Source organism: Doryrhamphus excisus, linkage group LG9 (genome assembly GCF_037039965.1).
Source record: "Doryrhamphus excisus strain RoL-2023G ecotype Guam linkage group LG9, RoL_Dexc_Guam_v1.1, whole genome shotgun sequence".
Taxonomy (NCBI): domain Eukaryota; kingdom Metazoa; phylum Chordata; class Actinopteri; order Syngnathiformes; family Syngnathidae; genus Doryrhamphus; species Doryrhamphus excisus.
Window position 1 is genome coordinate 1,916,494 of NC_136365.1, and position 24,336 is coordinate 1,940,829.

At 40.4% G+C, this 24,336-nt stretch overlaps 1 protein-coding gene across 1 annotated transcript in view; it reads left to right on the plus strand.

Annotated features, from left to right (window-relative positions):
- xylt1 (xylosyltransferase I) overlaps positions 1–24,336 on the plus strand; it is a 96,567-nt gene that overhangs the window by 33,587 nt on the left and 38,644 nt on the right. Inside the window, exon 2 of the mRNA XM_058067151.2 lies at positions 17,769–18,345. Within this exon, the coding sequence (XP_057923134.2) occupies positions 17,769–18,345 (577 nt within the window). The remainder of the gene's footprint in view (positions 1–17,768; positions 18,346–24,336) is intronic.

The window sequence follows — 24,336 nt, forward strand, 5'->3', positions numbered from 1 at the left end:
TTATATTGTCAGACCTTTGACCTATGTTTGTAATCTGTCTTTTCAAAAAGGGACCTTTCCTGACAACATGAAGTTAGCAAAAGTGATCCCAATTTATAAAAATGGTGACAAACACTGTATGGAAAATTACAGACCAATATCACTTTTGCCACAATTTTCAAAAATTTTAGAGAAATTGTTTGTGAAACAATTAAATCTCTTCATTCATAAAAATAAATTATTAAGCGAAAATCAATACGGATTCAGAGAAGGTAGAACTACTGCATTTGCAGTAATGCAAATGGTAGAAGAAATATCAAATGCAAATGAAAATGGTGAGTGTTCTATTGGTCTGTATATTGATCTGCAGAAGGCTTTTGATACCATAGATCACAGACAGTTATTGAAGAAATTAGAGATGTATGGAATACGAGGGGTTGCTCATTCTTGGTTGGAAAGTTATTTAGGTAATAGACACCAGTGTGTACAAATCAATAACACTAGTTCAGCACTTAGAAAGATCACATGTGGTGTACCACAAGGATCAGTGATTGGTCCAATATTGTTCATTCTCTATATCAATGACATCTGCAATGTAACTGGTTTTTTTAGATATGTAATATTTGCAGATGATACCAATTTGTTTTGCTCTGGTAAGAATTTAAAGGAACTTTTGCGTTGTGTAGAAATGGAGCTGGAAAATCTCAAGACTTGGTTTGATGTCAATAAATTATCTTTAAATATTAAGAAAACAAAATTTATGGTTTTTGGGAATCTAAATGAAAGCGATTGTAATGTTAAACTGAAAATCTGTAATGTTGACATTGAAAGAGTTTCTGAGACTAAATTCCTTGGGGTTGTCATTGATCAAAAGTTAACATGGAAACAACACATTGAATATATCAAAGGGAAAATGTCAAAATCACTTGCAATCCTTTATAAATCCAGATATGTATTGAATTCCAAGGCTTTGCATTTGATCTACAATTCATTGATTGTTCCCTACACATCTTACTGTGTGGAATTGTGGGGATCCACTTTTAAAAGCACCATAAATTCAATAATAAAACTGCAAAAACGAGCAAAACGTATCATTAATAAGGCTGACTATTATGCTCACACGGAGCCACTTTTTCTAAATTCTCATGTCATGAAATTTTACGATTTGTTTTATTATAGAATAATGCAAATTATGTTCAGAGCAAAATCAAAAACGCTCCCTGACTCAATACAGAAGTTCTTTTCATTTCAGGAGAGTCCCTATAATCTCAGAGGTGTTTGTAAATTTACTGTACAAAAAGCTAAAAAAGGTATGAAAAGGAGATGCGTCTCCATCACTGGAGTTAAATTCTGGAATGATGCCAACATAAATTTAAAAACATGTCATTCTTTTTTGGTTTTTAAGAAAATGGTTTGTAAAGCTATTTTTGAAGTTTATAAGTGTGATTAATTTTCTGTTGTTGTTTCTTTGCTTTTCTGGAGGTTGGTAGCCTAAAAAGCTGAAATTATAGGATAGGCTTTTATAAGCAGTTTGCTTCTGCCTATGCCTTTTCAGTCATTATTATTCAACACATGAATTCTGATTTTGTGATTATGTTATTGATGTCAATATTGTGTACAATATTTGGTGTTGTTATGACTGAATAAACTAAACTAAAAAAAAAAAAACGAAGAACTAAAAGACACAGGACCATACGACTCACTCCGATTGTGTTTACATTATTGAAATAGTTAATAAATATTGCATGTTTCAATGGTACCTACTTAATAATATTTAACCAATACCCATTAGTTAGATGCTAGCATGTTATCTTCCCAACAGTGATTCGGCAAGCAAAAAACACTCTCTGAATGTTCTGAACTCTTGTTTCCATGCCAGTGTTACATTGAGAGTAATGGAGGCCAGAGGAAGTGTGGATGTTGATGGCGTGTTGTTCACTGCTAGTTGCTGCATGGTTTACATTCCAGTTTGATTTCCGATTTCTTTGGGATTGGCGATTCAATAAATCATAAAATATCACCATTTTGAATTATTAAAGCAGTTGTATTAAGCTTTAATGAAAATGTTGATACCTTGAAATCTAAAAAGTATTGTATCCCTCCTCAGCTTGCAGGGTGTGTTTTTCCTTTAGATGTTTTTACTGTCTTTTAATAAGGTGCTATACTTTTCATCTACCAATCACGCGACCTGGTTTCTCGTGATCTTCATCCCAGAGTTATTCCATCAGACAGAAATCTCCCATGAATGAATTTTTCATGTTATCAACCGCATTCCTTTTAAAGATTCTTAACGTGAATTTATGAGTTTTGACAGGTCCGACTGATCTAATCTCAGCCGTTTGAGAAAAGCGATTACTTACTTGGTGTGTGCACTTGCAAACATCATATGATCGGCCAGACAACTGCTAACTAACGATGAAAAAACAAAATTCAGCAAAAGAGATGTTCAAAAGTACGGATTTCTGCTTCAGTAAACATTGAAACTGTATCTGACATTTTCACCTGCAATGCTCCACGCAGATACTATCTGCACAAGCATGCTACACAGCCTGAAACCCTCCTGTCTGACTGACAACAAATGATTAGAAGACTATGACCAGATGCATAATATTTCCACTGGAAATCACTGCAGCCCCCGAGGACCTGTGTCGGGCTGTTATGCATCATGCATAAATGCGCCCCTGACACCTGGAGGAGGATGTCCCATACTAATCCTCGGCTATCATCACCTGCATTTAAATGTGAATCAAACACAGTACAGTTATTGTGGAACCTCTCAGGTCCAATGGAGTCATGCTTACTCCTCAAATACAATGGAAAACTAATGAATATGTTGTCATAAAACAATAGCCTTAAGTTAACCTCCGAACATGAAACCCTTTAATCATATGTTCATCAATTTTCTCTATATGGAGGATAATCCAGTCCAGAGATAAAGAACATTTAACAACCCAATACAATACACTCATATGTGACTTTACTCATCTGTATACACCATCATTATTTGCACTATGACCCATTTATCATTGCACTAAAATTAATATATCTGCAATATGTCTGCTCCTGCATATGCTCCTGTGCAATACTATGTGTATATTTTGGATATCTTGTATATATCTTGTTAAATTGTCTTTTTTACTCTACTTTTGTATACTTTTTTTTTAACTTGACTACTGCACTGAAAGGAGAAGCATCTTGTATAATGACAATAAAGGCCGTTCCATTCCATTCCAGTTCAAAAGAGTTTGAAATATCCTACTCCGTGGAAGGCAGTGAATGCACCTTGACTGAGTTCTGATTGGTGATTGGATGAGTGCGAGAAAAGCAGGGGAAGCCAGAGTTTCAGCTACTAGCGAGGCTTCTTGTTTCCCCCTGCAGTGAGATAATCATGAATGCCACAAAATAAACATCTGAGAAGGAAATAGTCAATTATGCATGGAAAGTGATGTTAGATTCCCTGTATGCTTGATACATTTACATTACATTTATTTACACACAATACATTTTTTGAAGGAAACACTCTGCATTTTCTGAAAGTAGTAATTTACTAGTTGGCATCCTGCAGTTCAGTTGTTCACAAATTTTCAACAATACAAGCAGTTGATGTTTGCTAAATACAAGGATGAAGAGTCTTGAACCAGTCATGATGTGCTATATATATCACTATATTGACACTTACTATGGTACCCATTATGGCATTGGATGCTCATACCTTGTACTTCGGTACGAGGTGCATTATTAAAAAAAAAAAATCAAAAAAACCTTAAACTGTATTATAGAAAGCAGGAAGTGAACAAATGTAACAGTTACTGATTGTAAAAGTACCAGATGGAGGGGTAGGATTTAATAAGCTTTGCTTCTTCCTACTCCTTTTGGACATGTGGAACTGGGAACTGATTATGGGATGCATTCAATTGTAATCTGATGTATGTTCAAATGAAATAAAACCATTACCATTACCAAATACCATAAACTGCACAATTTTAGGCATCACTAATGAGACTCTTTGCTTAATCAGCAACAAAGTGGGGAGAGACGAGGTGGGGGCAAAACCACAGAGACACTGCTGTTGGTGTGGAAGTCTGCAGCCTCTTTAGACGCTTGCATTTTATAGTGCTGTCATCATTTTGTTGTTTTTTTTAGTGCTTTGGTTCCGATTTTCTACAAGAAAAGCTCTGATAAAACATTCCACTGTTCTCAAATATCTTAATTTTTATTTTTCTACACAAAATAAGATGACAAATAAACAAATCAAGAATAAAGAAAGTCAATCAATCAGTAATAAATATATATAATAATAATAATAAAACAGCAAATAATAAAAACTTAGAAAACCACATATAGTTGGTGGGTAGACAAATTATTTTTTTCAGATTAAAATGAACAAAGCATTATTAGAGCCCTGTAGACATGACAAAACACGACTATAGTCACATTTATACTCTTTTTATTTACAACATATTGCGCAACTGCAGCGTCTTGAGACGCGTGCTAACTCGCAAACTAGAGAGCTAGCGACCTAAACGGTAGCCTTCAAGTTATTTCCTTTAAACTTAAATAGCCAAAAACTTACCACTTCCACACGGATAGGGAGGATAACTATTAACAGTTATCTAACCTTTAACATGAACATTAATCGAACGTGATAATTTTTTCTGGGTACATGATACCATACAGCATCCATATCAAACTTGCACATTAAACTTTCATATCAAGGCGGGGGCCTCAAACTAGTGTCCTGCGGGCCACATTTGGCCCGCGGGCCGCGTGTTTGAGACCCCTGATGTAAAGATAATGTTGCAAGAAAAAAAAAAAAAAAAGATAATGTTGCAAGGTGAAGATGACCCACTCTGACATCTGGGTTGGGGTCACATTGGGAACACCGTGTCACACAGTAGCTGAGCATCCCGACAATGTTCCCGGACACACTCACTGCCCTACTTCATACATTCACATGTTGTTCCCACCAGTCCATTCATGCAACACAAAGGGATAGGAGAGAGAGGCTTTCCCATCACACCGCCAACCCCCTCCATCGCTCTTTTCTGCATGTTGCTACTATTTCTCTTCACCCCTTCACCTTCTTCCACTGTTCTGTCTCTTATGTTTTGGGGGGGTTCTCTTTGAAAGTTTGTGTGATGGATGTCTCTTCATCTAAATCTACACACACACACATTTTCTACACCCCGAATGAACTGCAGCCGGAGTGTAGCAGTGCCACTAAAGTGGGTATGCATGATGTCACAGGGAAATCGCCTTCATCTGGTTCCCTCTCACAAACTGTTGGCAAAGAGACACCGCCCCCACTCCCTTTTCTTCTCATTGCCGTGGTGAATGGAATTGCATGGCTGTGCAGTTCAATCACTGTCAAACGCAAAGAAAAGGGCTCTCTTGTGCAAAATTTCATGATTCACAATTGATTAAATAAGGGTGTCATTTCATGGCTGAACAGGGAGGTGTGTGAAGATAAGGTTGGGCACGGATTTTTCATTCCTTTGTGAGATATGGCTTAGGAATTGCTTGATGGGCCCCATTCAAAGATGGAGCTGTAAAGTTCAGGGTTTTTATTCACAGATGGGGGGAGAAATAGGCTGCAATGAGAGACAAAGTGTAAAGGCGCACAGCAGGAAAGCTGTCAGTATCTCACCGTGGTCGCTTTAAAGCAGGGGTCTCAAACACGCGGCCCGCGGGCCAAATGTGGCCCGCAGGACACTAGTTTGCGGCCCACGCCTTGATATGAAAGTTTAATGTCAGTGCGTGCCCGCGCAAGTTTGATATGGATGCTGTAGGGTATCATGTACCCAGAAAAAATTATTACGTTTGATTAATGTTCATGTTAAAGGTTAAATAACTGTTAATAGTTATCCTCCCTATCCGTGTGGAAGTGGTAAGTTTTTGGCTTTTTAAGTGTAAAGGAAATAACTTGGAGGCTACCGTTTAGGTCGCTAGCTCTCTAGTTTGCGAGTTAGCATGTGTCTCAAGACCCTGCAGTTGCGCAATATGTTGTAAATAAAAAGAGTATAAATGTGACTATAGTCGTGTTTTGTCATGTCTACAGGGCTCTAATAATGTTTTGTTCATTTTAATCTGAAAAAAATAATTTGTCTACCCACCAACTATATGTGGTTTCTTAAGTTTTTATTATTTGCCGTTTTATAATTATTATTATATTTATTTATTACTGATTGATTGATTTTCTTTATTCTTGATTTGTTTATTTATTTTTCATCTTATTTTGTGCAGAAAAATAAAAATTAAGATATTTGAGAACAGTGGAATGTTTTATCAGAGCTTTTCTTGTAGAAAATCGGAACCAAAGCACTGAAAAAGTTTGTATATTTTTCTGTTTTTAATAAATGCGTTTTGGTTTTTTTTTTGGAAAACCTGATGCGGCCCAGTCTCACCCAGACCCTAGCTCCAGTGGCCCCCAAGTAAATTGAGTTTGAGACCCCTGCTTTAAAGGCTTCCATGCCTTTGGGAGATAATATATTCTACGTGACTAGTCCAGGGTGTACCCCAGCTGGGATAGGCTCCAGCCTATAATGAAATAAATATTGTACGTGAGCAGTGCAATTTACATTCTGTTGTCATGTGAAATTACCGTGGTTCACCTCATAAGAACAGACGAGGAGCAAAGTGGAGAACAAGTGGTTTAATGAGAGAGGAGAGCTCTGAAGGTTCTAAAAATGAACAGTGGCTTAAGTGGTTGCTATATCTGTCAGTGCATCACTCTGTTTTTGTCCAATTCAGAATTGTGCTTTATGGACTCCATGGTTTTTGGGGTGTGTCTGTGGGAAGAAGACCTGAGAGAGGGCCTGGCAAAGAATCTAGCGGTGCTGGGTTCAATTCCACATACTGTATGGGGTTCAACTTATGGAACATAGTGTACTCTACACTAAAAACCTTTGGTCAAACTCCAAACTGTACAATTTTTGGGGTGTTTCAACTTCAAAATATATAAATATTATTAAACTCCAGTCTTTAAATGACCTGTCATTTGAAATATATATTGGGAATAGAAATATTAGTTTTTATATTAGATGGACAGGCAGGGAACAGTCGAAACGTCTGTGCTATTATTGACAGCCAAGTGATAACAGCCGTTTAGCGGGGTTGATACTACGCCACTATAAATAGACGGCAAACCTGACTGCCATCTTTCACAGCGTATTAGTACACTAGTACACACACACACACACACACACACACACACACATAGTGCTGGATAAACAAGTCCCATAGGTAAGCAGTATGTGCAAACGGGTTTGAAAGAGATGAAAAGTGAAACTGTAAATGCAGGTATGTGTGCGCGGTTTAGTAATCCATCTGTGTCAGATGCTGGGATGCAGAGGAATTATTTTTTTTGTGTGGGGGGGGGGGGAAGCAAACCAAGCCTCGTGAGACTCAGGCAGGCCAGCTTCACTTTCGCCACATGCTTTGGGGGATTTGAGCTCATTGTTGTGTGTGTGTGTGTTGTTGTTGTTGGTACACGCTCCCACTGTAAATCTTTAAGGTCATTAAAGGTTGTCGTTTAACTCCATTTCATCATAATCAAGCTCAGGGTATAAGTTCTGGGAAAACAATCATCTTGACATCAACGCGTTTTTTTTTGATTTTTCGTTTTGCCACGCTCACGCTGAAACATTCAATTTATTCAAGTTCCTTTCCAGCAGAATTGAAATTAAATTAGGCCCATTATATGGCTCATTTACATTTCAAGCATTATCTGCTGCTCTCACTCAGAGCAACTTGTATTAATTGCAATAGATAAATTAGCAAGATATGCTGTGCTTGCAGCAACCGGTATTAAGAAATGTAATGGTCAAGACTCTGCAGGCAGAATGCAAATGTGAGATTGTAAAAGAGATAGAAGAGAATAATTTGCTTGCCAAGATGGGAAAAATTAAGGGATGTTGTATCTCCTCGCAATAAAAAGGTCCATTGTACTCCAGAATAAATGCCATGTCTGACATTGTTACTAGCAAACTGAAAAAAAATAAACAAACGTTTGGATTGTGCTGACGATCTGTAACACAGTAAATTGCCTTTTTCTTAGCAATCCCAAACTCTTACTGTAAACACATTTCCACCAAGATTCCATATAACGAGTGCTAAAAGTGGGTGCATTGCAGGTGATCTACTGTGATTGCTTGCACAATGTTTACCAGGTGCAATGTAATGTAAAGAATTGTAAAGAAATGTAAAGAATTAGAAAATGAAATAATAAATTGTTGAGGACGGTTCGTTTTGGTTAACATCAAAAATTTAGCAGGCCTTGTTGCCTGTCAAAAATGTTGACTCTCAAAAATGTTAACCTCAAACACTTTTGATTATACTTTGACATGTATCGCACAATGAACATTGAAGGTTTACTTTTGCTTTATATGAAGACCAACACCTTCTTCCTCGACACCACCTTCTGGTTTTGCCATGAGTTATTTCTTGAAGTCGGGTTCGTCACCTTCTTTATCAAAATGCCGGCACTTTTGACTTCCTTTGGCTCCATTTTCGATTACTGAGGTGAGAAACACTATTGAATTCAAGAAGTAACTCATGGCGGGGCTGCACGGTGGTGAGTGGTTAGCGCGCAGACCTCACAGCTAGGAGACATGGGTTCAATGTCATCTCCATGATATGAAACTCCATCTCTGTGTGGAGTTTGCATGTTCTCCCCCTCCAACATTCCAAAAACATGCTAGGTTAATTGGCAACTCCAAATTGTCCATAGGTATGAATGTGAGTGTGAATGGTTGTTTGTCTATATGTGCCCTGTGATTGGCTGGCGACCAGTCCAGGGTATACCCCGCCTCTCGCCCGAAGACAGCTGAGTGAGGATAAGAGGTAGAAAAGGAATGAATGAGTAACTCATGGCAAAACAGGAAGGTGGTGTACGTGTCGATCTCACTGCCATATAGTGTCTTTGGGAACAAAAACAAGTTTTTTGTTCGTGGTCTTGTACTGCTTGTACTATAGATCTACTCAGTGAGTCTCCATGGTCCAAACATTTTCTCACAAGTGTGTGTGATGGTCTTCACGTGTAGCTGAGCCATGGTGTTTCTTTTCCGCCCAACATTTCTGTCAAGGATCTCTGGGGTTTGAATCTACGCTTGTCAAAACTATAAAGGCCATCCTCGAGGCAACAGTGGAAATTCAACGGTAGTTTGTGAATTCACCTTTGACCTCGAGTCTGTGTCAATACACACAGCTGGATCTTTGTGTCATTTTTAAGAACACATCCAGAAGCGTGGCATTTTTACAACAGTAAGATGCAAAGCTCCATATGTTATGGACATTGCATCTTTTTTTTCCTTTTAACTTGCAGGCCTTGTTGGAGGCCACACAAGCAGCGTCTGTGCATACCGAACTCATATCAGCTCATTCGGAGCTGCTGCTAATCGTACATTTGCACACACGTACATGTGACTAACATTCCTCCAGATTTAGCCTCTAAATGTCACGGATTGTGCTGACCGAGAGGTGCAAAAGGGGGTGCAAAAAGAAAAATATAAGAGAAAGAAAATATATCTGGCTTGAAGCCAGAAGGCGGCAAGCGCAGATCCAGTGGAACCTGTAAAGTCAACTATGATCTATTCTGTGCCACTGGTCTCCTTCCAACTTGTTTCTCCTTCATTTTACATATGGAGGCAAAATTGTCACCATCATAAAGTCTTAATTAACGACACACATAGTTACGGTTCTTGGTTGGAGTAACTAACCCTCCACTATAAACATAGAGAATATATTTCTAAAGATACACATTATAAATGTATATCAGGGGTGCACACATTTTTTAGCATGCTAAAAGTCGACATGAGCTACTGCTTACCACCCGACTTGACCCCAGTGAGGAAAATGGATAGATGACGTACATCGGATTATTTTTAGCATCTTTAATGCCCAAAATGTATCAAAGTGGCACTCATTCATTTTCTACGGCTTATCCTCACAAGGGTCACAGGACTGCTGGAGCCTATCCCAGCTGTCTTCAGCGAGAGGCGGGGTACACCCTGGACTGGTGGCCAGCCAATCACAGGGCACATATAGACAAACAACCATTCACACTCGCATTCATACCTATAGCTAACTCCAGTGTTTCCTCGGGGGGGGGGGGGGGGGGGGGGCTGAGGGGGTGCCATCTTTGGGTCCCTTCGGGCTAGGGGTTCCTCCCTTTAATGTGGGGGTCCGCTCGTCAGTCGGAGTCGGGGGGGCCCGGGTGCTGGTGTGTGTGTCTAGTATGTAGGGTGGGAGGGAGGGGGTTTCTTAGTAATTGTTTTTCCTTTTAATTGTGGTAATTGTTTTTAATTCTGTAAAGCACTTTGTGTTGCATGTCTTTGCAGGAAAAGCGCTATACAAATAAAGTTGATTTGATTTGATATAGACAATTAACCTAGCATGTTTTTGGAATGTGGGAGGAAACCGGAGTACCCGGAAAAAAAAAAACACGCACGGAGAAAACATGCAGACTCCACATAGAGATGGCCGAGGGTGGAATTGAACCCATGTCTCCGAGCTGTGTGGCCTTCACGCTAACCACTCGTCCACCGTGCAGCCCTGCAGTTTTTCATTTTTCATAAAAAAAAAATCATCCATCACAGAAAAGCTAAGAAGTTTAATGTTTTGTATTTAGTTCCCTTACTTTTACGACAATTAAATGAACAGCGACCTTAAACCTGAGCGTACATCGTGAATGGTACGCTATCGCTAACATCGCAATGTTTCGTTTAAGCTGTACAAATGTGCAGTCGTGCACTGATGTTGAAAATAAACATATAAGAATTTATCCTGTACTATTTTGAGTGACAGCAAACCATAAGAAAGTTAAAAAAAAATAAAAAAGGTGTGGCTATCAGAGTATGTGGGTACAAAAGTGGAATGATATGCTGCAAAGCCAAAGTACCAAATCCAGGGTCCATAAGGCTGATGGCAAATTATCTTGTCTTTTGTTGCATCTTTGTGAGCTGCCCTCCAGTGGCAAAGCAGCTGTGAACTAAGTGTGTTGCTGTATCAAGCCCCAGTGTCATACAAGACTCAGCATCTTGCTCAGAGATTAACTCCAGGTAATTAATCTGAGCTCGTTAGCCATATGGCAGGCAAGTCCGGGCCAGGACGCCGCTGAGGTGATCCAGCTCCTGTGTACTCGCTAATATGCATCGGATGGCCGAATGCATTCCTTAATGAACTCCACAATATGTTTCTAGCCGGTGTGGTTGTCTGCATCGCTGCTTGTGTTGACATAGTGCTGAAACACGTAGTGATTTATCTCATCTCGGCTCCGCAGGAACGCTGTTTCTCAGAGGACTTTGGCTGGGAGGGTATGGTAAAACTGATATGTACCGCTCCCTTGCATCCAGCACGATACGCTGACAAGTAAATGATGACGTTTAAAGGGATGGGAGAAGGTGTACTTTTAGGTGTATTTTTCCTCTTTCTTAGAGCAAAGGATGATTCGTGGACCAAAGGAGGAGGAGGACAGGTGCACAGCGAAAGATATGTTCTTTTTCCACATAGCCACACAGGAGATTGGGTGAATCAAAAAGAGAATAGGAAAAGGAAAGAAAGAAAAAGGAGAGGTGAAATATTTCCCCCCTGTGGCAAAGGAAATGAGAAAAAATCGGATGGACCAGCCAGCTCCGTACTGAGAAACGGACTAAACCATTCCCAGAGGGGATGCCGCTGGAACGCTCCCCTTTTCCCTGAATGTGCCTACCAGTGATGGATGATATTAATGTTTACCCCTTTTGCTATTTCCTCACACCCCGCTATTGTGTGGGCGTTTCTGTGAACACTGGCAAGCACGGTTGGCAATTTTTGCTTCCCCCCCACGCCCCTCCCATACATCCAGCAAGTAAAAACATTCCCTGTAACAATCAATCCCTGGCCCACTCCCACAGCAGTTTCCCTTATGGCAGCCGGCTATTAATTCCTTGCCCCACAGCATCCCGCTTAGAGCACCAGATTAAAGAGCAACACTGCCACCAAAGTCTTGAAGAAGAAAAGGAGGAGGAAAAGTCAAAGTGTAGGAGTGTAGTGTGAAGATTGTTTCACCGAAAGAACCTCGTCCACGATCAAGTGCTACCAAAGCACTTGAGACTGACCTCATCTGACACGTATCCGTGCCAATTAATTTGCAAAGAGTCGTGGTTCCTTTTGATACGTCTTGCTTCAAACACAGCATCAATGTGCAAAACACACACACACACACACACCAAGTATTAATCACTGTAGATTCATCCACTGCATTACTTCATTTTAATTAACTAAAGCTATTATTCATTCACTCATTCATTTTCTACCGCTTTTTCCTCACGAGGGTCGCGGGGGGTGCTGGAGCCTATCCCAGCTGTCTTCGGGCGAGAGGCGGGGTACACCCTGGACTGGTCGCCAGCCAATCACAAGGCACATATAGACAAACAACCATTCACACTCACATTCATACCTATGGACAATTTGGAGTCGTCAATTAATTAACCTGGGCGGCACGGTGGTCTAGTGGTTAGTGCGCAGACCTCACAGCTAGGACACCAGGGTTCAATTCCACCCTCGGGCATCTCTGTGTGGAGTTTGCATGCTCCCCCCCGTGTACCGTCTCCGGGTACTCCGGTTTCCTCCCACATTCCAAAAACATGCTAGGTTAATTAGCGACTCCAAATTGTCCATAGGTATGAATGTGAGTGTGAATGGTTGTTTGTCTATATGTGCCTTGTGATTGGCTGGCGACCAGTCCAGGGTGTACCCCGCCTCTTGCCCGAAGACAGCTGGGATAGGCTCCAGCACCCCCGCGACCCTCGTGAGGAAAAAGAGGTAGAAAATGAATGAATTAATTAATTAATGTTTTTGGAATGTGGGAGGAAACCGGAGTACCCAGAAAAAAACCTATGCACGGGGAGAACATGCAAACTCCACACAGAGATGGCCGAGGGTGGAATTGAACCCTGGTCTCCTAGCTGTGTTTACTAAAAATTGTAATTTGATGCAGAAAGGATCTCCTGGTGTTTCAATTTTTAATTGATTTTTAATTGTATTTATTTATTTTTTTTAATTGCTAGTTTATTGTTTAAAAAAAAAAGTAATATTTTGATGCAGAAATGATCTGATCTCAGGGATGAATGGTTTCTGATAGCTGGGAAACTGGGAAAGGCAGAAGCGTGTACCATTACGACATTAGAGATAATTAATCGACTCATTGTGATTTTTGCGTCAATCAACAATACATTCTTCACGATCAATTCATCTATTTTAATGTTATCATTATTTGTAAAAAAAAAAAAAAAAAAAAAACATGTATGGAATTGACTAATTCATCCTCTTCAAACATCTAGTTTGCAGCCCTACGTAGATCAGCCCCCTCAAAGCATTCCGTTTAAACTCCCGAGTCTGGATTTCTTTTTCTAAGGTGATCAGTAGCCTTAGCAGCTGTTACATGAGGGATTACCACCTTCTGCCATTCAGACAACATGGAAGGGTGAAGAAAGTAAAAGCACGCACGGAGGGGGGGGGGACGGCAACGCCAGAGGTTGTGACAGAAAGACGAGAAGAAGCTGAAATAATACCGCGGAGAGAAAAGGGACTCTGAAAGCTGTTGAAAAAGGGGATGAGAGGTGAGGTTTGGATTCCGATAAATGGGTGGAAAAAAAGGGACGTGTGAGGAAGAAAAGAGAGGAGGGCGATGACAGGTTGGAGCTCAAAGGTGTATTGGATTGTGAAATATCTGCAGGGGGAGAAGCTTAAAGGGCAAAATTAATCTTTTTATTCATTTTTAATGAAAATGTGTCATTTTTCATCACAATTGTGAAAAGTTGGGGATGCAGGATTTATTTTTTTTAGTTAATCTTGCTAGAATCTTAATGACTGATACTGTATGCATGAAAATAAAAATGCCCACTGTATAATGGGGAAATAATTATTTAGTCCCATGCTGATTTATCCCCATGAACATTGTATCTTAGCAAACAGAAATGGAATATCAACAAAAAAAACAATAAATACACTGTAGCTTATAGATTAATTTCTCTCATTTTCTCCCTTTACCAAGCAGCAAGGATTCTAACCCCTGCAGACAGGTTATGTGCCCACAAAGCACACAAATTAGTCCTGTCTTGTCAGTAAGACGCTCGGTGAGATAGACACCACTGTTGGAGCGATAATTAGAAAATGGAAGAAATACAAGATAAAAGTCAGTCGCTCTGGCTGTGGAGCTCCATGGAAGATCTTACCTCATGGGGTAAGGATAATTGCAAGAAAAAGCAAGGGATCAGCCCGGAATTACACGGGAGGAGCTTGTTAATGCTCTAAAGGGACTTGAGACCAGAGTCACCAAGAAAAACCATGATTAAGACCCTTTGCTGTAATGGATTGAGATCCTATAGTCCCCTTCCTCGAGAGGACACGTGTACAGGCCTACCTGAAGTGTGCCAATGAAAGCCTGAATGAGTAAAGGCTTGGGGAATGTGATTTGGTCGTGACCAAAAGTGAGCTCTTTGGTAATAACTCCACTTGCTATGTTTGGAGGCATAGAAATTTGCGCCATGATTGGCTGCAGGTAGCTATGGCCGCGCTGGGACCCCCCTTCGTGGGGCTGGTTTTGTGTTTATGTGCGTTAACAATGTGTTTTTCTTGTATGCCAAATTGTATGCCGAGGGTCTCGCACTGTGCTCCTTCTTAGGAGGTTAGTTTTTATTTTTCACCCCCCTTCTCTTCTAGTGTTGTTCCCCTCCTTACCCTCCTTCATCGTCCAATCATTCTGTCCTGTCGCCCCTTGTCTCACTGCATAAATATTTTTAAAAGAAGATTAAAGAGTCAGGCTTTTAACTAATATTTTCAACTTTTTATTTTTATCTTTTTAGTCCTATTTTTTAGTCTTTAGCTTTTAACTCCAGTGTTTCCTTCACACTGTGGGCTACTGTTCTTGGGTCCCTTCGACCCGGCCGGCTGGGGGTTCCTCCCTTTGATGTGGGGGTCCGCCCGTCTGTCGGAATCGGGGGGCCCGGATGCTGGTTGCCCCGATGGCAGGACTGCGGCTCCACCCAGTGTGGACGGCCCCAAAGGTGGCGTTTCCTTGATCCTCAGTGCCATGCCGTGTCTCCCTACTGTGTGTGATTGTGTGTTTGTGTGTGATTGTGTGTGTGTGTGTGTGTGTCTAGTATGGAGGGTGTGTCTAGTTTGGGGCTTTCTTTGTAATTGTTTTTCTTTTTAATTGTGGTAATTGTTTTTTTAATTCTGTAAAGCACTTTGTGTTGCATGTTCTTGCAGGAAAAGTGCTCTATAAATAAAGTTGATTTGATTTGATATGTTGTATATGTATGGACGGATGATTGCATAATTTTACTTGTACTTCTGATACGTGACAAGAATAAAGGCTCGTTCATTTTGATAATATCATACATATTTTTATTATCTATTTTCTAACGTGGAATGATAAAAAAAAAAGGCTTGATCAAGTGAATACAAGTAGGTAGGTGTGAGAAAAACTGACCCGTTTACTTCTTTATGCGTCCCGAGTATAGTTTTATCAACAACATAGTGGCAGCTTGGCGTAATGTAATGAGGTTTGAAATGCTCAATGAAGCATTTAAACCCGACATTACTCACCACAGACAGGAGCTGGCTCTTTTCTGTTAGCGCTAATGACTTTTTGCCGTTGCGTGCTTCAAATGCGCGATGAGGTTGGTAGTGTTAAACTTGCTCGGTTCTGTGCCCCCCAACGGGAAACTTTTACATGGAAGTTTTTGCACTCAACTGCAATGCAAAAATTGTTATTTTGTTAACACATTAGCACACACACGGTTGTTTGGGCTATATCCGGCCAGGGCTGGCGTGGATTCTGGAATCGACTGTGTATCCAAGTACCACTGTCAGATATTTTAGATCAGGGGTCTCAAACACGCGGCGCGCGGGCCAAATGTGGCCCGCATGACACTATTTTGAGGCCCCCGCCTTGATATGAAAGTTTAATGTTAGTGCGGCCCGTGCAAGTTTGATATGGATGCTGTATGGTATCATGTACCCAGAATGTTCATGTTAAAGGTTAAATAACCGTTAATAGTTATCCTCCCTTTCCATGTGGAAGTGGTAAGTTTTTGGCTATTTAAGTTTAAAGGAAATAACTTGAAGGCTACCGTATAGGTCGCTAGCTCTCTAGTTTGCGAGTTAGCATGTGTCTCAGGACCTTGCAGTTGCGCAATATGTTGTAAATAAAAAAAGTATAAATGTGACTTAAAAAAAAAGTCGTGTTTTGTCATGTCTACAGGGCTCTAATAATGCTTTGTTCATTTTAATCTGAAAAAAATAATTTGTCTACCCACCAACTATATGTGGTTTCTTAAGTTTTTATTATTTACCGTTTTATTATTATTATTATATTTATTTATTACTGATTGATTTTTTTTATTCTTGATTTGTTTATTTATTTTTCATCTTATTTTGTGTAGAAAAATAAAAATTAAGATATTTGAGAACAGTGGAATGTTTTATCAGAGCTTTTATTGTAGAAAATCGGAACCAAAGCACTGAAAAAGTTTGTATATTTTAATAAATGCGGTTTTTTTTTTTTTTTTTGGAAAACCTGATGCGGCCCAGCCTTGCCCAGACCCTAGCTCCAGTGGCCCCCAGGTAAATTGAGTTTGAGACCCCTGTTTTAGATGCAAGGCGATGTTATCTGTTATTCATTTTTTTTTGCCGCTGTCACCCGATAATAGATATCAATGTTAGATCAGAACAGTCCTAGCATGAACACCATACCCACTGTGAAAGCATTCCGATTTGGGACTTGTTCAATCTGGGATGAGAATTCCCGGGCCTCAGCCAGAACACTGAAGATGGGTTGCGTCTCCTGCTTCCGTTCAGTCAAACATAGCTGTGTTCTTCCCCACCTCTTTTGGCGCCTCTTTGCTGCGTCTTGTAAATGCTGAAACACATCAGGGAGCCCTGTTGTTGTTAGCTCTATCTTCCCCCAGCTGCTGTTTCCTGTTCCGCCTCCCTCTGCCTCTCTCCGCTGTGTCTAAGCAAGGTGTGCAACAGCGGCGTGACAGCCAGGCATCTTCCTTCATTTTCCGTTTGATGCATGGTAGCGCATTTCACTGCAACAAGCCAGCGCTTTCTGGGAGGGGAAGTCAACCCTCGTGTCAGCATTCCTTCGCTTCACGATCCACTCTTTCACTCATTACCCTTTTGGCTCTTTTTTGCACTCTCCACTACCCCTCGTCCTCGTTCAGCTTGTTCTGCTTGAAAGAGAAATTGTTTGTTCACAGTCACACACACACTATCTCATATGACACACAGTTTTCTTGTCACATGACACGCTGTACTGTTTCGTCACATTCATGTGGCTCCAAGTGAAAGGAATTGTACACATGCACACACACACACACACACACACACGCTTAAGCATTAACACCCACACAAACTCACAGTGATGCTCTGGCCCTTTATCCCCTTTGGGTAATCTGTTTACGGTGAACTCGGGCCATTTGAGGGAGAGTTTAATTGAAAGTTGGGCTAATCTGATGATGGCACGGAGTGACCGAGTCCTCACGGCCCTGCATCACCTCCAGTAAAGTTGCACCTTGTAGACCCTTGTAGGTCCTCCTACTCTGTACCTCATTAGTTAATTTCATGCCACACAGCTCAGTGAGTTGCTGCCCACTCATACATGCCACATTGATTGTTAAATCGAAATATGATATGCGGCACGCTCACTTGGTTCCAATGTTGATTTTGTTAGCGTGGGTCCCCTTTCACCTCCCTTCGCCAATTAACAAGCATTTGTTTTTGTCTTCTCTGTATCTCTGTAGGATGGTTACTATTCCCACCGGCCGAAGGAGAAAGGTCGAGTGGACAGCAACAACGAGAACTCTGTCCCAAAAGACTTTGAGAACATAGACAATAGTAACTTTGGCGCGCGCTCGCAGCCGCATCGGCAAACCGCCGGGGCCACCAGCAGGAGGCAGCAGCGAGAGCATCTGCAGGAGAAGGTTTATGACCGGCAGCACGTCTGGCGTGACAACTCCCACAACCTGGGCCGCAGCTCCAATGAAGTCCTACCTTTAATCCACCAGCCGCTGATGCTCACCAACAACTCAGGCCCGGGTGCTCAGGGTGCTGCAGCTGGCGGTCTGCGCTACCACGCCTCACAGCAGGCTCAGTCCCAGCATAGGCATCAGCACCCCCACAGGAAGCAGGTGACTGCGGCGCCACTGGAAGTGACATATGATCAACCATCCAAGTGTGAGATCAGTGGCAAGGAAGCCATCTCCGCTCTGTCCAGGACCAAGAGCAAGGAGTGCAGGAAACAGATTGCAGAAGTGTACTGCAGACACAAAGAAGGCCGGTTGATGCCCGACAAGGTCACTCGCTACTGCCCACTAGAGGGTGAGTTCATTTTTACTTTATATTACTTTCATTGATTTTCAGGAGATCTGGAAGAGAGAATCTCTGTTGGGTTTTTAGTGTGTTCTTTCCCCCAAAACTTTGTCGGGCAGAGAGGCGGGGTACACCCTGGACTGGTCGGCACATATAGACAAACAACCATTCACACTCACATTCATACCTATGGACAATTTGGAGTCGCCAATTAACCTAGCATGTTTTTGGAATGTGGGAGGAAACCGGAGTAGCCGGAGAAAACCCACGCATGCACGGGGAGAACATGCAAACTCCACACAGAGATGACAGAGGGTGGAATTGAACCCTGGTCTCCTAGCTGTGAGGTCTGCGCGCTAACTACTCGACCGCCGTGGCGCCCCATTATGGTTAATTTAATTTCCTTAATGAGATGAGAATGCTGAGGTTCTCATTGGGAGTGACCAGGATGGATAGGATCAGGAACAAGTACATCGAATGGAGGCCTTGGAGATAAAGTCAGTTATCGGCCAGACTGAGATGGGTGGGACATGTCCAGAGGAGAGTGAATATATTGGTAGAAGGATGCTGCATTTAGAGTTGCCAGGTAGGAGGCGTAGATGAAGACCAAAGAGGAGGTTTATGGATGTAGTGAAGGAGGACATGAGGGTAGTGTGAGAGAGACAGATGCAAAAGACAGGGTTGGATGGAGGAGATTGATTTGCTGTGGCGACCCCTGAAGGGAAAAGCCCAAAGATTAAGAAGAAGGGTTATCAAGTACTGTCAGGTACTACTGACTAATTAGTAGACAACAGACTTTTTGGAATGCATTAATAACAATAAACAAGGTACCATTGTAGTTTTCTTGTTCTCTTTGTACAATATTAATTTTAGAATGTGACATCAATTGATCGCTTCGATCAGGGTTTGATGCTGCCAAGTCCGGTACCGATCATCCGTGAGTGAGATTGGCCAATACTGACGATCGATCGCATGAATTAACTGCCACACAGCTAGGAGACCCCAATTCGATTCCACCTTCGGCCATATCTGTGTGGAGTTTGCATGTTCTCCCCGTGCATGCTTGGGTTTTCTCCGGGTACTCCGGTTTCCTTCCACATTCCATAAACATGCTAGGTTAATTGGCGACTCCAAATTGTCTATAGGTATGACACTCATGTACTGTATGACACTCACGACTAATGGCCGACTAATACGAAACAGGGTTCTCTACAGTTGATTTTTTTTTTGTGATTCACATTTTTCCACGGAAATTGAGTGACACAGATCGGTGGCCGATCGATCAGAGCATCCGTAATCCAAACACGGAACATCACAACACAAAACGTCGTAACATAATTCCTCTCCAATAAGGTTTCAGTTAATTTGAAAATACTTAGCGTTGTTATAGTTGTGATCCATATAGAAAAAAAAAACAAGAAAAGACGCTTTATGATGTGTAATTGGTGTTGTAGAAAATGAGGGTGTTGTTTGTATTTTCTCCAGATTGGTTTCCAATTGTCCTCTCTTTGTTTTCTCAAACTGGCCAAGGATGCAAGCCCTTCTTATGTTCTGACAAACATGAATAGAAACATTTAGATTCTCTTTTTTTTTTTTTTTAAGTCTGGCTGTGCCAACAACATTGGTTGACTACAACAGACAGGTAGCATAGAGAGCTTAAAAATAACATAAATAGCCTTTGTAATGTTTTCCACCACCACCAGCAGCTGTCATTGAGGTTCACAGGTTTTCACGACAAAGGGCTGTGATGTCTTAAATCCAAAATCTACTCACTCCAACATGCGAGAGCTGCCAGTTGTTGGTGTCGAGCATTCAGGCCTTTACTGTTTCCTCTGGTTGGCACACGTGCACTTGCCCACTTTTCAAGTCATGATGAGTCAACTGACCATTTTTCTACTTTCCTGCTGAGATTGTTTATATCAGTAGAAGAACTCTGTGTTTGTCCATTGCAACCCTCCTTATACAGGTATATGATTTATTATGATTTATTATGGGCATGTGGAAAGGTATATTACAAGGCAAAAAGAGGTGATGCAGCAACTCCACACTAATGGATGTCACTTTTAGAGCAGCTTAAAGCCATAAAAATGGCCACAAGGTGGCGAAGTCGTATTTGATAAGACCTTTGCATGTCAATTTGAATGGAAAAAAACATACATGACAGCAAGGAGAAATGGAAGATCAAGGGAGGAGTGAAGCATGCAGAAGGTTACGCATTGTAACGCCTGCATGCCCGCGTGGACACTCATGCACTCACATAGCTCAGTGAAATTTAAAAAATAATTCATGGTGTTATATTTTTAAATACATTGTTATTTTAATGTTGAACAACCCATTTTTGTGTTGTTTATGTTGTGGTACAAATGTTTAGATACAGTAAAGTCTCGTTATATCGATATTCTCGGGAGTCGGAAAAAATACCGATATAACCGGACTATCCATATATCCGATCCTGCGCCGAACTGCATTAAAAGTGGGCGGATCTTTGATATGGCATGTAATTTTCTCCTTGAGTTCATGGATTGCGTATCTAGCATGCTTTTGTACTACAATAAATTTTGTACTACAGTAAATAAAAATAAACTTACGCTGTAGTGATTACCGGTTACCGGGACATAATTCACCCCGGAACTATCGATAGGGAAGGTGTTGCCACCCGGAGGGGTAGGCGCGAGGGACGGGGGTTTTCCGCTGTGTGTGCTGCACTCTGGTGGTGGAAGTGTGAAAAATAAAGTTGACTGGAAGCAGCCGTTCGCCGTGTTCTTTTTTGGTATTGAAATCCTTAAGCAAAGATTGATTTAAGCTGCTTTTGTATCGATATAAGCAGACCAAATTGGCTGGCGGGAGATGAAAAGGGCATCCTAGTAACCGGATTATCATAATAACCGTGTATCATACTAACGGAGCTAATTATATCATAAAAGACTAGAAATGAAAATAGTATCGTAATAAGTAGTAATTCGTTTTAACCGATATCGATATAACAAGACTTTACTGTATTTGAACTGTCACTAAAGCAAAACATTTGTGTGCGAGTGAAAGTTATGCCTGAAATGTATCTTCACAAAAAGATGATTTTGTTCATTTTTTTTAGTCGGAAAATTGTTCTGAAACTTCCCCGTGTTCTACTGCTGATTACTGAAGAACTGAAAATGGTAGAATCGAACTCAAAAGAGATGAGTCAAATCTTTCTTTTGGTAGGGTCCATGTTTACTATATAACCAGAGAAGAGAATATTCAAGGTGCCTTGAAAGATCATACAAAATCGTCTAAAATGGCTGGGATTGAATGAATTAATATTGATGTAGTTTATTGCTGGATATCAACCAAGTGACCTACAGGCAGTTCGGGTGAGCAGACGGGTTGAAAGCTTAAGTCATGGCCACATACACACTGTACAGTATTTTGGAGTTTAAAGAAAAGGAATCAAATCCAGTTCATTTTGAGTGCAAAAGCAAGCTTTGAAAAACAGAACTGACCTGTAGGGGTCAGAAAAATGCATTAAAAAGTTTACCGGTAAACAAGTTTGCAATAATTCACACTTCACATTGGTGACGTAAACCATTTTTCAAAGCAGAAAAAAAATAATTGAATATTTTTTGTAATCAAATGATTTGAATAATGGGTTTTTTATACATGAACCATTCCTAAATACATTTAAATGATGAATGACACTGAGAAATTAAGATTTAAAGCTACGGGTACTACAGATACTAAGACGTGGTTCCTGCATTATATATTTTTCTTCCAATTTTCTCACAATTAATGTGGAACAAACCGTAAGAAGCGGTGGATTTATCTAACTAAAGTTATTGCTGACACAAACACAAACTGCTGAAGGGCTGTGTAATGTCTCAAATGATACAGTATTATCATTCATATTTGAAGAGAGGTACTGCATTTCCTCAAATAAGTGTCCCCACTCCAAAACACACTGTGTCCCAATTAATCATCAGACACAAATAAGCGCCTCTCCCCAAATAGACGTCTTCTTTTTTTTTCCCCCTGAGGAAAAAAAAAAACATACTTAACTATAATTACCTCAATTCATATACGCTATTATTCACACGCAGACATTAAGGAGCTTACTGCTGCACTCAGCAGAACTTTGTGGCAAACTCTCCTGCAAATCAACACAGCAGCAGAGCTACCCAGGCACATAAACATATTTTAGCTGAATTATACTTTATGTAACTCTTACACCTTCCACCTCTTATAATGTAACATAATGTATATGTAATAACACAGCGTTTTTAGTTATTTGTCAAATATATGATAATAGCTCAGGTTTCCTGCAGAAGCAGACATGCTGGTCTTTGAAGTAGAAATCTTTAAAGTGAAATAGTTAAAAAAAAAAAAAAGGCACAGTAGCGATGCTATTAGGTGTGCAAATGGAACAGGAGTCATCAAACAGGAAGAGGATATCTTGGTACAAACACAAGATCTGCATCTGCAATGTGATCATTTTGGTTCGGGACGGTGGTGCGATGGTGGGTGGGGCGTTCATGACAATGCAAAGAATCAGAGTTTCAGTGTCTGGCGTCATGGCAGCAAGACTTGGTGTGCAACGGACCCTTGACCTTATCTTCTAATTGAGGAGGCTGATAGTCATTTGGAGGAGGATGTCTCAGAGCAGGAAGACAACAAGACAACTCTGATTACAGCCCTTCTGAAGAAGATGACTCGAAAAGGACAGGAGCAGGCAACAAGACATTTATGCTGAAAATCTGTTGGTCATGACTTCCATATCAAGTTGCAGGCAGGTTGGCAGCAAAGACCCAAAGGACTCTGGCAGCTCCCATGCGTCTGGTAGTTTGTCAACGTCGTCTTTCTCCCTTGAGACATTGAAAAACATACAATTGCAATAACAAAAATGGCATCATTATTAGGCGTTCACAATACACTCAGCTCATGAGACGATGACACCATGCTGGGTTTACGAGAATGATACAAAATGTTGTTGTTTTTAACGCAAAAGTCATGAAACAATGCAGGTACATAGATGTTCTTGGCAGACACAGGTAATGATAACAGTAATATATATTATCATTCCTTGCAATTTACCCTGACTAGGATTCAAACTACAGTCCCCTGTGTCGATGTCATGGTAATGGTAATATATCCGATTGTAATATATCTAATCTCGTTTCATATTATCTGCATACTGTATTTGTATATAACTCTGAGTAAAACTGTTGATTTTGTTAATACTTGGGTTGTTTATATTGTTTATTTTTCTATATTGTGTATTTTATTTATCTTATCTTATTATTTATCTTAATGGTTTTATTTCATTTGAACATGCATCAGATTACAATTGAGTGCATCCCATAATCAGTTCACAGTTCCACATGTCCAAAAGGAGTAGGAAGAAGCAAAGCTTATTAAATCCTACCCCTCCGTCTGGTACTTTTACAATCAGTAACTGTTACATTTGTTCACTTCCTGCTTTCCTAATATATTTTTATTTTTATTTTTATTTTTATTTTTATTTTTATTTTTATTTTTATTTTTATTTTTATTTTTATTTTTATTTTTATTTTTATTTTTATTTTTATTTTTATTTTTATTTTTGTCACGTACCAAAGTACAAGGTGATATGACCATACAATGCCATAATGGGTACCATAGTAACTGTCAATATAGTGATATATATAGCACATCATGACTGGTCATTACCCACTATGCATCAGGTAGTACTGTGTACTGTATGTAAGTTTTTTATTGGCTGAATTACAGCACTTACAGTTCCATCTTGTAGTTTAACCATTTCCAGCTCACTGTTTTTGTCTTATCTAGTTGTCTTTGTCTGTTTATGTCAGGGCTATCTTGATATTATTATGATATTTGGATCAAAATTTGCCGTTTTTGTGAGAATGCCATTTGTCTTGTCATTGTGTCGTAGCTCTCATTTCTGGGTTGATCAACTCGATCATGGTCCAAAGACCCGGGCTTGTTGGTATGGAGACCAGACTGCCTACAAAAGTGACATTAGCTCAT